The following is a 13,398-nucleotide window of genomic DNA, read 5'->3' as shown; positions in this document are numbered from 1 at the left end:
TTCATACCCATAACGTTCATTTAGGGTTGTCTGCTTCCAGGTGGTAAGCAAAGTGCTACATATCCACATATATAGATTCAATAAGATGGTAACCCCTTTTCCTGTGCAAATGTTGGAATTGATTTCCTTATAATGCTATGAGCCTTGGTTAATGCTATGAGCCTTACCGTCAGGTAGGCGATATAGAGTGTTGAAGGCTAAGACAAATAGATTCAAGGGCAGCTTCTATCCAAGTGCCGTGGTTAGGCTAAATGCAGGGTCATGAATGGTTATTTGTTTTTAGATGCATTTAAATGGTCTATGTATATGTCCCTTTTGGGGGGTGTTGATGCGTTGGTATGTTTGTGGAAGAGCACCTCATTTCGTTGCTCTCGTTTTCTTTTTTTTGAGAACAATGACAATAAATTTATCTATCTATCTATCTATCTATCTATCTATCTATCTATCTATCTATCTATCTATCTATCTATCTATCTATCTATCTATCTATCTATCTATCTATCTATCTATCTATCTATCTAGACATAACATGGTCAAAGAAGAAGATGTTTGAAACACACAAAGAGAAGAAAGCCTAGGAAGCATGTTACCACGTTATTGAATCTATATATGTGGACAATCAACAGAAAAACAACCTTTGATTCATTCTTCTAAGCCTACGCTTCATTCAAGGACTGTTGCCTTCGTTGGTCGAGTCCGCTGCAAACTTTGCATGTTGCATACAGAAGTCATTGCTGTTTACACCTGGCAAACCTTGCAAGTTTTTCTTAGAAGAAGAAGATATTGGATTTATATCCCACCCTCCACTCCAAAGAGTCTCAGAGCGGCTCACAATCTCCTTTACCTCCCCCCCCCCCCCCAATAGACACCCTGCGAGGTAGATGAAGGTATTGGATTTATATCCCGCCCTCCACTCCTAAGAGTCTCAGAGCGGCTCACAATCTCCTTTACCTTCCTCCCCCACAACAGACACCCTGTGAGGTGGGTGGGGCTGGAGAGGGCTCTCACAGCAGCTGCCCTTTCAAGGACAACCTCTGCCAGAGCTATGGCTGACCCAAGGCCATTCCAGCAGCTGCAAGTGGAGGAGTGGGGAATCAAACCCAGTGCTGCCAGATAAGAGTCCACACACTTAACCACTACACCAAACTGGCTCTTTTTGTTGTCAAAAAGTTGATTGTGGTGTTTTCCCTTTAAATGCTATTAACATAAGTACTCAATATATTGCAGAGTGCGATTAAGCACTGATATAATGTTTGTGGAGAGTGTGAAGTTCTTGTATTAAGCTGCATTACACGAGTTGCAATTGTTCTTTGCACAGTGATACTGATTTCGCACGCAGCTTACCCCACGATCATGTTCCTCTTCTCTGCACAACGTCCATCGGATTTCCCACTATCTGCGCCTGAGTTACAGGAAGTGTCGCAGCTTTTGCGTAGCAAACATAAACCGCTAAAACCCAGTTTACGTTTGCTACGCAGATAGCGGGAAATCCGACCGACGCTGTGCAGAGAAGAGGAACGTGACCGTGGGGGTAAGCTGTGTGCAAAATCGGTCTGAGTTTTCACAGCCTCCTACGTTTTCCTCCACCTGGAGGTTGGCAACTCTACCTGATGGTCCACAGGGGGGGGGGGGTTATGAACATATGAAGCTGCCTTATACTGAATCAGACCTCTCTTGGTCCATCAAAGTCAGTATTGTCTTCTCAGACTGGCAGCGGCTCTCCAGGGTCTCAAGCTGAGGTTTTTCACACCTATTTGCCTGGACCCTTTTTTGGAGATGCCAGGGATTGAACCTGGGACCTTCTGCTTCCCAAGCAGACGCTCTACCACTGAGCCACCGTCCCTCCCTGATGCAAAGGTTCTTCAAACTCTATGAATGCAAAGGTTCTTCAAACTCTTGGAAAAACCAACCTTCTCCCTTTCTGCCTAACATTATCACTGTACTGCATCAACTCCCAGTTTCCTAACTTTTTATTGTTATTTTGAAAGGTTTGTTTATTCTTTAAATACTTTCTGGAACAGTCCGCCTCATCTCTGGAGGAAGCTTCAAAGCATACCGTCGGCGTTATAAAAACAGAAGAGCTTGAAACAGCAGCAGGGAGAACTTCCTGCCTGTGGGTTCAGTCTCTTATTCCAGAAATGGGACTTCACATGCATGAACATAGGAACCTAGGAAGCTGCCTTCTACTGAGCCAGACCCTGGGTCCATCAAGGTCAGCATTGTCTACTCAGACAGGCAGCTGCTCTCCCGGGTCTCAGGCAGAGATCTTCCACAGCAGCTGCTGCCTAGTCAGGGGTGGAATTCTAGCAGGAGTTCGTTTGCATATTAGGCCACACACCCCTGATGTAGCCAATCCTCCAAGAGCTTACAAGGCTCTTTTTTGTAAGCTCTTGAAGGATTGGCTACATCACGGGGGGTGTGGGCTAATATGCAAACGAACTCCTGCTAGAATTCCACCCCTGCACCTGGTTCTTTTTAACTGGAGATGCTGAGGATTGAACCTGGGACCTTCTACATGCCAAGCAGAGGCTCCACCATGGAGCCATGGTCCTCCCCATGAATCTGTCTTCTACTGAATCAGATCCTTGGTCCATCAAGATAGATCCAAGTGGGCAGCCACGTTGGTGTGAAGCAGTAGAACAAAGTAGGAGACAAGTGGCACCTTTAAGACTTTGTTGGTCTTAAAGCTGCCACTTGACTCCTACTTTGGTCCATCATGGTCAGTATTGTCTACTCAGACTGGCAGCAGCTCTCCAGGGTCTCAGGAAGAGGTCTTCCACATCACCTGCTGCCTTGTCCTGTTGAATGGGGATGCTGGAAACTGAACCTGGGACCTTCTGCATTCCAAGCAGACGTTCTAGCAGTGAGCCACAGCTCCTCTCCCGAATGGAACTCCCATGTGAAGCTGCCTTATACTGAGTCAGACCCTTGACCCATCAAGATCAGTATTGCCTACTCAGGCTGGCAGCAGCTCTCCAGGATCTCAGGCAGAGGTCCTTCCCATCACCTACTGTCTAGTAGTCCTTTTGACTAGAGATGCCAGGGATGGAACCTGGGACCTTCTGCATGCCAAGGAGATGCTCCACCACTGAGCTACTGCCTCTTACCTGAATGGAACCATTGCAAGTAGCTACCTTCTACTGAACCAGACCCTTAGTCAAGGTCATTCTTGTCTACTCAGACTGGCAGCGGGTCTCCAAGGTTTCAGGATGAGGTCTTTCCCCTCTTTTAAACTGGAGATGCCGGGGATTGAACCTGGGACCTTATGTAGAGTGAGCAGATACTCTACTGTTGAGCCACAACCCTTCCCCACTCTCTGGCCATCACTCACCAGCCTTTGCAGAAACCGAGCTTGCCTGGGAACTCTGCGAGCGACCTGGAAAAGATGGAAGGCGAGGCATCCGTCAGTAGTATTCCCTCATTTGAACCACAAACGGGGAAAATATTTGCTGCACATTTTAGTGGTTTTTGAAAATGTCAGCTTTCAAGGCATCATCTTACTCGATCGGTTATGATTTGTTCTAGCAGCACAATCTTGTCTACCCAGATGGAAGCAGGTGTCCCAGATTAGAGTCGGCACTCTTAACCACTACACCCGGGGCTGGCTTGCCCACAAGGCAAGCTAGGCATTTGCCTAGGGCGTCGGGAGGGGCGTCGCCAAATGGGCTCTCTCCCCCTCCCGTCACCCAAGACAAATATGAGGCCACACACCCCTGATGTAGCCAATCCTCCAAGAGCTTATGGGGCTCTTCTTACAGGGCCTACTGTAAGCTCTTGGAGGATTGGCTACATCAGGGGTGTGTGGCCCAATATGCAAAGGAGTTCCTGCTACACAAAAAGCCCTGGTTAGCGCTATCAACCAAGGAATGGGCAGGTTGTTTTAATTCCTCAGAGTGGTTGTTAAGCTGATGTTTTAAATGGTTTGAATGGTCTAATGCTGCCTGCGTTTACTTCAATGGGTATTGCATGGAAACACACCTGCAAAATGCCTGATGTAGCCAATCCTCCAAGAGCTTACAAGGTTCTTCGTACAGGGCCTACTGTAAGCTCCAGGAGGATTAGCTACATCAGGGGTGTGTGGCCTAATAGGCAAAGGAGGTCCTGCTAGAATTCCTTACAGGGCTCTTCGTACAGGGCCTGCTGAGAGCTCCAGGAGGATTGGCTACATCAGGGGTGTGTGGCCTAATAGGCAAAGGAGGTCCTGCTAGAATTCCTTACAGGGCTCTTCGTACAGGGCCTGCTGTAAGCTCTAGGAGGATTGGCTACATCAGGGCTGTGTGGCCTAATAGGCAAAGGAGATCCTGCTAGAATTCCTTACAGGGCTCTTCGTACAGGGCCTGCTGTAAGCTCTAGGAGGATTGGCTACATCAGGGCTGTGTGGCCTAATAGGCAAAGGAGGTCCTGCTAGAATTCCTTACAGGGCTTTTCGTACAGGGCCTACTGTGAGCTCCAGGAGGATTGGCTGCATCAGGGGGGTGTGGCCTAATAGGCAAAGGAGATCCTGCTAGAATTCCTTACAGGGCTCTTCGTACAGGGCCTGCTGTAAGCTCCAGGAGGATTGGTTACATCAGGGGTGTGTGGCCTAATAGGCAAAGGAGGTCCTGCTAGAATTCCTTACAGGGCTCTTCGTACAGGGCCTACTGAGAGCTCCAGGAGGATTGGCTGCATCAGGGGTGTGTGGCCTAATAGGCAAAGGAGGTCCTGCTAGAATTCCTTACAGGGCTAATCAGGGCCTGCTGGAAGCTCCAGGAGGATTGGCTTCATTAGAGGGGTGTGGCCTGTTATGCAAAGGAGATCCTGCTACAAAAATAGCCCTGGTGGTGAACAAGCTGTCTTCGGGACAATTTGTACACTCCTGATCATAGTTCACACCTTTTCATTTTGGAAACCTTGAGAAGGGCTCCTGGAACAGACTTCAAAAACCTCTGGATCGCTATCAGTAGAACTGCCTAACCAGTAAATCAACCTGCTATTTTTTAGGTGTCACATTTGTGTATATCTGTCCGCACACAGACACACGCACATGTTGGAAGAGAAACCAATTAGCAGATCAAAGCCGCGCAAAGGAATCCGAATCGTGCTGCCAAAGTATGACTGGGGTCGAACGCTTCTTTTAAACAGTGAACTTGCGCGAACCAAGGAAAAGAATGCAGAGCCCTTGGCTTGCAGCCAGGCTCTCATAAGGTGGGGAGGGAGAAGCAAGAGAAATGCCTGATCTTACCATTCACCTTTGCAGCACCCGCACACGAAGCTGCCTCCCTTCCCCACCCACCCACCCCAACCCTCTTACTGTGATTTTCACAACAGCCCAGGAGCAGGGAAAGAGGACAGGTAAAGATTTGCTGGTTGGGCCCTCAGCCACAAAGGTGTCAGGGAGAAGATCTGTTGAGCGTCCAGAACCAGCCATGGTGACAAGTAGAACGTGCTAACAATTAAAAAAACCTGTCAAATGCCATGTTGGTAATTGCAGTGCATCCCATTGCCATAGCAAGAAACAAATATACTTGGAACTGTCATTACGGAAGACTGGAAATATTTTAGGGCTGGGCTCAGGACAAAAGGAAGGCAGAGGTGATTTCGGCTCCATTCCCTCCTCCTCACTGCAGCCCATCCCCAATACTGAGGTAGAATCATAGAAGCATAGAGTTGGAAGACACCCCCCCCCGACCATCTAGGGTTGCCAAGTCCAATTCAAGAAATTTCTGGAAACTTTGGGGGTGGAGCCAGGAGACTTTGGGGGGTGGAGCCTGGAGCAAGGTTGGGACAACCATCATTGCACGCCAAAGGGAGTTCTGGCCATCATATTTAAATGCACACCTTTTAAATGCTTTCCCTCCGTTGGAAATAATGGATCGGGGCACCTTCTTAGGGGGCTCATAGAATTTGACCCCCTGGCCCAATCTTTTTGAAACTCGGAGGGTATTTTGGGAAGAGGCACTGGATGCTATGCTGAAAACTTGGTGCCTCTACCTCAAAAAGCAGCCCCCCCCCCAGAGCCCCAGATACCCGCAGATCAATTCTCCATTATACCATATGGGAATTGATCTCCATAGGGAGTAATGAAGCGCCCAGCAGACATTTCCCTCCACTCCCCGCTTTCTGATGACCCTGAAGTGGGGGGAGGGCCTCCAAACTGGGGGACCCCCACATGGGGATTGGCAAACCTAATCTAGTCCAACCCCCTGCACAATGCAGGAAACCCACAAATACCTACCCCAAATTCACAGGATCTTCATCGCTGTCAGAGTGCCACCTAGCCTCTGTTCAAAAACCTCCAAGAAAGGAGAGCCCACCACCTCCCGAGGAAGCCTGCTCCACTGAGGAACCGCTTGAACAGTCAAGAAGTTCCTCCTAATGTTGAGCCGGAAATTCTGATTTAATTTCAACTCAATGGCTCCGGTCCGACCTTCCGGGGCCACAGAAAACAATTCCACACCATCCTCTCTATGACAGCCCTTCGAGTACTTGAAGACGGTGATCACAGGTGTGCTTTTTCACATGAGCTTCACGACAAGAAGAGCAGCTGGGAGATAAACAGGAGGCTGCTAAGGGAGTAGGCTTGCCAACCTCCAGGTGAGGGATGGAGGTGTCTGGAATTACCGTTGATTTCCGGAGTACATAGATTTTGGGATATTTGGTTCCTATAGCAGAGTTCTGCCCAGTCACAGAAGCGTGATGCTGAATGCAGTAAATAAATCTCCTGAGAAGTATGTTGCAAAAAAGGTAAACTTAGATTGATTCAGGTAGATCCAGTTCGCATTCAGATTGACGCTGAAGGAAGAGCCTAAGGTAAAGAGTGCTTTCCCTATCGCAAAGGGCCAGCTTGTCTGTCATTATGTGTGCACTTGGCCGGTGTATGGGAGTAGGCCAGATAAGCAGCCGTCTAGGGCACCACCTGGCCTACGGAGTGCCATGAGGTGCCCCCTCTCCCCACATGCGGGGGGGAGAGCCGGGGAATGTGATAGTAGGTAGTGCCAGCGCAGTGCATTCCTTAGAGCCTGGCAGACTCCGAGAACCACACTGTACAGGTGCCACCCAGCTGCTTTTGCATTCCATGGGTCTGTAGGACAAACCCGGAGAATGTGCAGCTGGCCGCCCCACCTCTCCTGCTCAGTCTTCCCTGGGCCCTGGGAAGGATAAGCGAGGTCACCAGGGGGCGCCTCAGTGCTGAGCACGCTCATCGCCACCCTGATCCCCTGGTTTGGAGGCCCTCCCCCAGCTTTAGGGTCATCAGAAAGCAAGGGAGGAGGGAAACGTCGGCTGGACACTCCATTGTACTCTATGGAGACTGATTCCCATAGGCTCTAATGGAGAATTGATCCGTGGGTATCTGGGGCTCTGGGGGGGGGCTGTTTTTTGTGGTAGATGCACCAAATTCACAGCATAGCATCCGGTGCCTCTCCTCAAAACACCTTCCAAATTTCAAAAAGATTGGACCTGGGGGTCCAATTCTATGAGCCCCCAAAGAAGGTGCCCCTATCCTTCATTATTTCCAAAGGAGGAAGGCATTTAAAAGGTGTGCGGCCCCTTTAAATGTGAGAACCAGAACTCTCTTTGGAGTTCAATCGTGCTTATCACAGCCTTGCTCTTGGCTCCACCCCCAAAGTCTCCTGGCTCCACCCCCAAAGTCCCCAGATATTTCTTGAATTGGACCTGGCAACTTTATGGTGGAGAACAGGGAGGATCTCATTCCCTTCCCGGGCTCTTAATTTATATACTGAAATACCAGATTTCCCCCGACTGCAGAGGTGATTTTTATGACTGTTTATACAAAGTTCTGGATGGAGAAGTTGGAGCAAAGTTGAGCATTCCGCATCGTCAAAACATTTTTGACCTCTCTGCTCCCGTTCCTGGGGATCGTCTTGTTCATAAAAAATGGAGGACAGGGAAAACACAACCCTGAAGGGGCCCAATTCGGGTTCAGGCCACGCAGGAAGGGAGAAGGTTTTCGTGTCCCATTCCCAAATGATTTCACTAACTGAGCCCCTTCCCTCCTTAAAGGGTTGCCGGCCTCCAGGTGGGAAAAACAGCAAACTCCATAGCACTATAACAGCAATTATATTGTGACAACAATACAGCCCTCAAAGGGAAATGTCCATATCCGATTAGAAATACATTTCGTCTTGCTGCATAAAGAGTCTCATTACAAAGTTTGTCTTCTTCCATTATGAAGTAAATAATAAGAAAAAGAAGAAGACTGCAGATTTACACCCCGCTCTTCTCTCTGAATCAGAGCGGCTCACAATCTCCTTTATCTTCTCCCCCCACAACAGACACCCTGTGAGGTGGGTGGGGCTGAGAGGGCTCTCACAGCAGCTGCCCTTTCAAGGACAACTACTGCGATAGCTATGGCTAACCCAAGGCCATTCCAGTAGGTGCAAGTGGAGGAGTGGAGCCCAATCAAGTAGGTGCAAGTGGAGGAGTGGCGCCCAATCAAGGCTATTCAAGGGGACTGGTTTCAGTTTCGAAAACCTTCATTAGCCAAGGCTTCACCTTTGCGGTTTAGTACATCATGGCTTCAAGCCACATGAAGAAAAGATAACTTGCTATTTGAAACACCAGTCCTTCCTGTTTAGGACAAATGTTCCGTTATTTTCTGGCTGGTAATTGCTTCTTCAGGCAGGGCCTGGAGTGCTCTCGGAATGACAACTGATCCCCAGGGAACAGCGATCTCCCCTGGAGAAAATGGCTGCTTTGGAGGGCGGGTTCTATGGAATTCCGCCTTGCGGAGACCTCTCCCCAAACTCTGTCCGCCCCAGACTCCCACCTCCAAAATCTCCAGAAATTTCCTGATCTAAAGAGATCTAATAGGTAAGTTTGCCTGTTACTGGCTGGGAAATAAAGGTATAGGTCAGGGGTGCCCAACAGTAGCTCTCCAGATGTTTTTTGCCTACAACTCCCATCAGCCCCAGCTATTGGCCATGCTGGCTGGGGCTGATGGGAGTTGTAGGCAAAAAAACATCTGGAGAGCTACCATGGGCCACCCCTGGTATAGGTAGTGCTCTGTGCAATCACCGGGTTGTTACTGACCCGTGAGGTGATGTCAAATCACAACATTTTCTTGGCAGACTTTTTGTGATTTGGTGGATTGACATTGCCTCCCCCAGTCATCTACACTCCACCCCCAGCAAGCTGGGGACTCGTTTTACTGACCTGGAAACGGCACTTTTTGGAGCAGCGCTAGGGTTACCAGGTCGGTGTTGGAAAATACCTGAAGACTCTGGGGGTGAATCTCAGCAGGGGTGGAATTCTAGCAGGACCTCCTTTGCATATTAGGCCACACACCCCTGATGTAGCCAATCCTCCTGGAGCTTCCAGTAGGCCCTGTACGAAGAGCCCTGTAAGGAATTCTAGCAGGACCTCCTTTGCCTATTAGGCCACACCCCCTGATGTAGCCAATCCTCCTGGAGCTTCCAGTAGGCCCTGTACGAAGAGCCCTGTAAGGAATTCTAGCAGGACCTCCTTTGCCTATTAGGCCACACACCCCTGATGTAGCTAATCCTCCTGGAGCTTACAGCAGGCCCTGTATGAAGAGGCCTGTAAGGAATTCCAGCAGGACCTCCTTTTCATATTAGGCCACACACCCCTGATGTAGCCAATCCTCCTGGAGCTTACAGTAGACTTGGAGGATTGGCTGCATCAGGGGTGTGTGGCCTAATATGCAAAGGAGCTCCTGCTAGAATTCTACCCCAGGATCTGAGAGAGGGCGGGGTTTGGGGAGGGGAGGGGCCTCAGCAGGGTACAATGTCACAAAGTTCTCCTTTCAAAGCAGCCTTTTTCTTAGTGTTGCCAAGTCCAATTCCAGAAACACCTGGGGACTTTGGGGGTGGAGCCAGGAGACTTTGGGGGTGGAGCCAGGAACAAGGTTGCGACAAGCATGAATGAACTCCAAAGGGAGTTCTGGCCATCACATTTAAAGGAACTGCACACCTTTTAAATGCCTTCCCTACGTTAGAAATAATGAAGGATAGCGACACCTTCTTCTGGGGCTCATAGAATTGGACCCCAATCTATTTGAAACTTGGGGAGAATTTTGAGGAGAGTCATCAGATGCTATGTTAAAAATCTGGTGCCTCTACCTGAAAAAACAGCCCCTCCAGAGCCCCAGATACCTCTAGATCAATTCTCCATTATACCCTATGATAATCGAACTCCATAGGGAATAATGAAGTGCCCAGCAGACATTTCCCTCCACCCCCTCCCCGTTTTTGAGGACTCTGAAGTGGGGGATTGGCATATTAGGGTGTGGCCTAATATGCAAAGGAACTCCTGCTAGAATTCCATCTGAGTATAAGGCAGCTTCATGTATTCCTGTAAATTCCAACGTGAAGCCATAAGTCGCGTTTTCATTCCTCAGCCAAGCTATTTCTTCACTTGAGTCTGGAAGCCTGGGCCTGTTGAAGTGCTCTTGGAGAACTTCCGTTAACACAAATAAACCGCCTTTGCCACTCTTTTCAACTCTTGCCTCAGAGCTCTTCAGGGGCCTACAGCCTCCTTCAGCCTCCCTCCGCCCCCTCAACCCTAACTAGATGAAGCAACTTGTCACATAAAAGCCCGCTGTGGGAAAGCTGATGCAGCAGATGCTTCTAGAACATTGCCTCATGCGCCTCTCCAGTTGCGCCAGCCCTGGCCAGCTGTTGGGCATGCTGAAATTAAGCAGGTGGCTTTTCCGGTCAAGCTTTTGAATAGGAACCAAGGGCAACAGAGCACACATGCCGGAGCTGGGGTACAACCCAACTCTGTATTAGCTGGGTTGCATTCATACCAACGTGAGATTCGAATCTCAGTGCAGCCAGCCAGAGCTCCTGAGTCATCATCTTTCTTCCAAAACTATGCCACTAGTCCACACCGCATCATTCCCCGGCAACAAGTGAAGGCATTTGTTTATTACGATTTTGGGAGGGAAAGTGAGTCACGGAACGTCCACGATGCCAAACCGTTCCTTGATAGTTTCTCCCACCCGGTGAGAAATCCCACGGATTCCAGACACCGCTCAAGACAAGCACTCAGCTACAACCTGTTCTAGTCTGTGGGCTTAGGAGGGCTTCTCTGGTGTTAATAGATTGAGGCAGGCTTCTCACCAACCAGCAGACGCCGGGTTCGAATCATCCTCCCACTCAAAATATTAGCAACAGGAATCGCTGTGTCAGCAACTGATTTTTGGTACTTAATAAACTGGACTTTAGTCAGCAGGTCCTCTAATCCTGTACAAAGTTTGGTCAAGCAAATAGCTTTTCTCAATAAAATATTACAGATTTTGGTTATGGCCGTTGCTAGAGGCCGACAGATTCATAACTAGCTTAAAGGCTTTAAAAAGCCCAGGAGCATTCTGTTCGAGGAACTTGGAAGAAGAGTCAGATTCTCTTTCTCTAACCCACCCTAATCAGCCCTAATCCAGGTCTTTCAATCTCCATAACCTCTGTTAAAGTCAACAAAGAATCCCAGTATAAGAGATATCTTCTGGTGGTGGAAAGTCTTGCAAAAGTGCAACCGACTTCTGGTGACCCGGTGGTATTCTCGCGACATGAGACTTTCCGAGGTGGTTTGCAATTGCCTGCCTCCGCATCGCGACCAGGGGGTGGAATTCTAGCAGGACCTCCTTTGCCTATTAGGCCCACCCCCAAGGTAGCCAATCCTCCAGGTAGCTTTCTCAGCAGGCCCTGTACGAAGAGCCCTGTAAGGAATTCCAGCAGGACCTCCTTTGCCTATTAGACCACACACCCCTGATGCAGCCAATCCTCCTGGAGCTCACAGCAGGCCCTGTACGAAGAGCCCTGTAAGGAATTCTAGCAGGACCTCCTTTGCCTATTAGGCCACACACCCCTGATGTAGCCAGTCCTCCTGGAGCTTCCAGCAGGCCCTGTACGAAGAGCCCTGTAAGGAATTCTAGCTGGACCTCCTTCGCCTATTAGGCCACACCCCCTGAGGTAGCCAATCCTCCAGGAGCTTACAGCAGGCCCTGTACGAAGAGCCCTGTAAGGAATTCTAGCAGGACCTCCGTTACCTATTAGGCCGCACACCCCTGATGCAGCCAATCCTCCTGGAGCTCTCAGTAGGCCCTGTATGAAGAGCCCTGTAAGGAATTCTAGCAGGACCTCCTTTGCCTATTAGGCCCCACACCCCTGATGTAGCCAATCCTCCTGGAGCTTACAGCAGGCCCTGTACGAAGAGCCCTGTAAGGAATTCTAGCAGGACCTTCTTTGCCTATTAGGCCACACACCCCTGATGGAGCCAATCCTCCTGGAGCTTACAGCAGGCCCTGTACGAAGAGCCCTGTAAGGAATTCTAGCAGGACCTCTTTGCCTATTAGGCCACGCCCCCCTGATGTAGCCAATCCTCCTGGAGCTCTCAGTAGGCCCTGTACGAAGAGCCCTGTAAGGAATTCTAGCAGGACCTCCTTTGCCTATTAGGCCACACCCCCTGAGGTAGCCAATCCTCCAGGAGCTTACTAGGCTCTTTTTTGTAAGCTCTTGGAGGATTGGCGACATCAGGGGCAATGTTCCCTCTAAGCTGCAGAGTCTTGTGAGCAAAAATTCTACTTTGTGAGCTACCGGCATTCAAGTTGTGAGCTACTGGCAGGAAAGTTGTGAGCGACTGCATCAGTGAGTGTGCTCCGGCGTCATCCTTCCTGAGCGAAGACAAAAATGTGTGAGCTGGAGGCTAAAAATCTGTGAGCTAGCTCGCACTAACTCAGCTTAGAGGGAACACTGATCAGGGGTGTGTGGCCTAATATGCAAAGGAGCTCCTGCTAGAATTCCACCCCTGGTCGTGACCCTGGACTTCCTTGATGGTCTCCCATTGAAAGATTAACCAGGGCCCACTCTGCTTAGCTTCCAAGATCTGATGAGATAGTTAAAAGAGTTTTACAGAATCTTATATTAACATTAGGTAGTCTTTTGGATTATTTAATTACGTTTTGCGATCGTGATTATTGGTTTTCTTCCTTGTTGTTAGTCTCTTTTGGTTTTAAATCCTTCGTAACTCATTTTGTATTTGCTGCTGTCTTGTTTTATCTTGAGCTTAAGACCATTGGTCAAAGACGCTAACAAATGAAAGGAAAGATCTGGTGAGATAGTGCTAGGCTGTGCTAATCCGGGTGAGGCTATGCTATCCAGATCGGGTCAGAGAGTCCTTGCTTCTGGGCAAACATGCATGGAATCAGGGTGGAAATAGGAAAACTTGCACATGGCACTTTAAATATAGATCAGGGTGGCCCAACTGCAGCTCCGGAGCAGCTCTTTCACACATATTGTGTGGCTCTTGAAACCCCCACTGGCCTGTGGTCTGGCTTGGAGAAGACATTTCTCTCTTCAAAATCACTTCTCCAAGCCAAGCCAACTGGCAACGTGGAGAATGTATTTAAAGTTAAAGTTGCTTTCTTTCTGCCACTCCCTCCCT

General features: G+C 49.1%; 1 protein-coding gene across 1 annotated transcript in view; it reads right to left on the bottom strand.

Moving 5' to 3' along the window:
* The window catches only part of ITIH5 (inter-alpha-trypsin inhibitor heavy chain 5), an 87,534-nt gene that overhangs the window by 66,700 nt on the left and 7,436 nt on the right, over nucleotides 1-13,398 (bottom strand). The window contains exon 2 of the mRNA XM_060245973.1: nucleotides 3,332-3,376. Within this exon, the coding sequence (XP_060101956.1) occupies nucleotides 3,332-3,376 (45 nt within the window). The remainder of the gene's footprint in view (nucleotides 1-3,331; nucleotides 3,377-13,398) is intronic.

The sequence above is a fragment of the Heteronotia binoei genome, chromosome 8, assembly GCF_032191835.1.
Source record: "Heteronotia binoei isolate CCM8104 ecotype False Entrance Well chromosome 8, APGP_CSIRO_Hbin_v1, whole genome shotgun sequence".
Classification (NCBI taxonomy): domain Eukaryota; kingdom Metazoa; phylum Chordata; class Lepidosauria; order Squamata; family Gekkonidae; genus Heteronotia; species Heteronotia binoei.
This window is presented reverse-complemented; position numbering and strand designations above follow the sequence as displayed.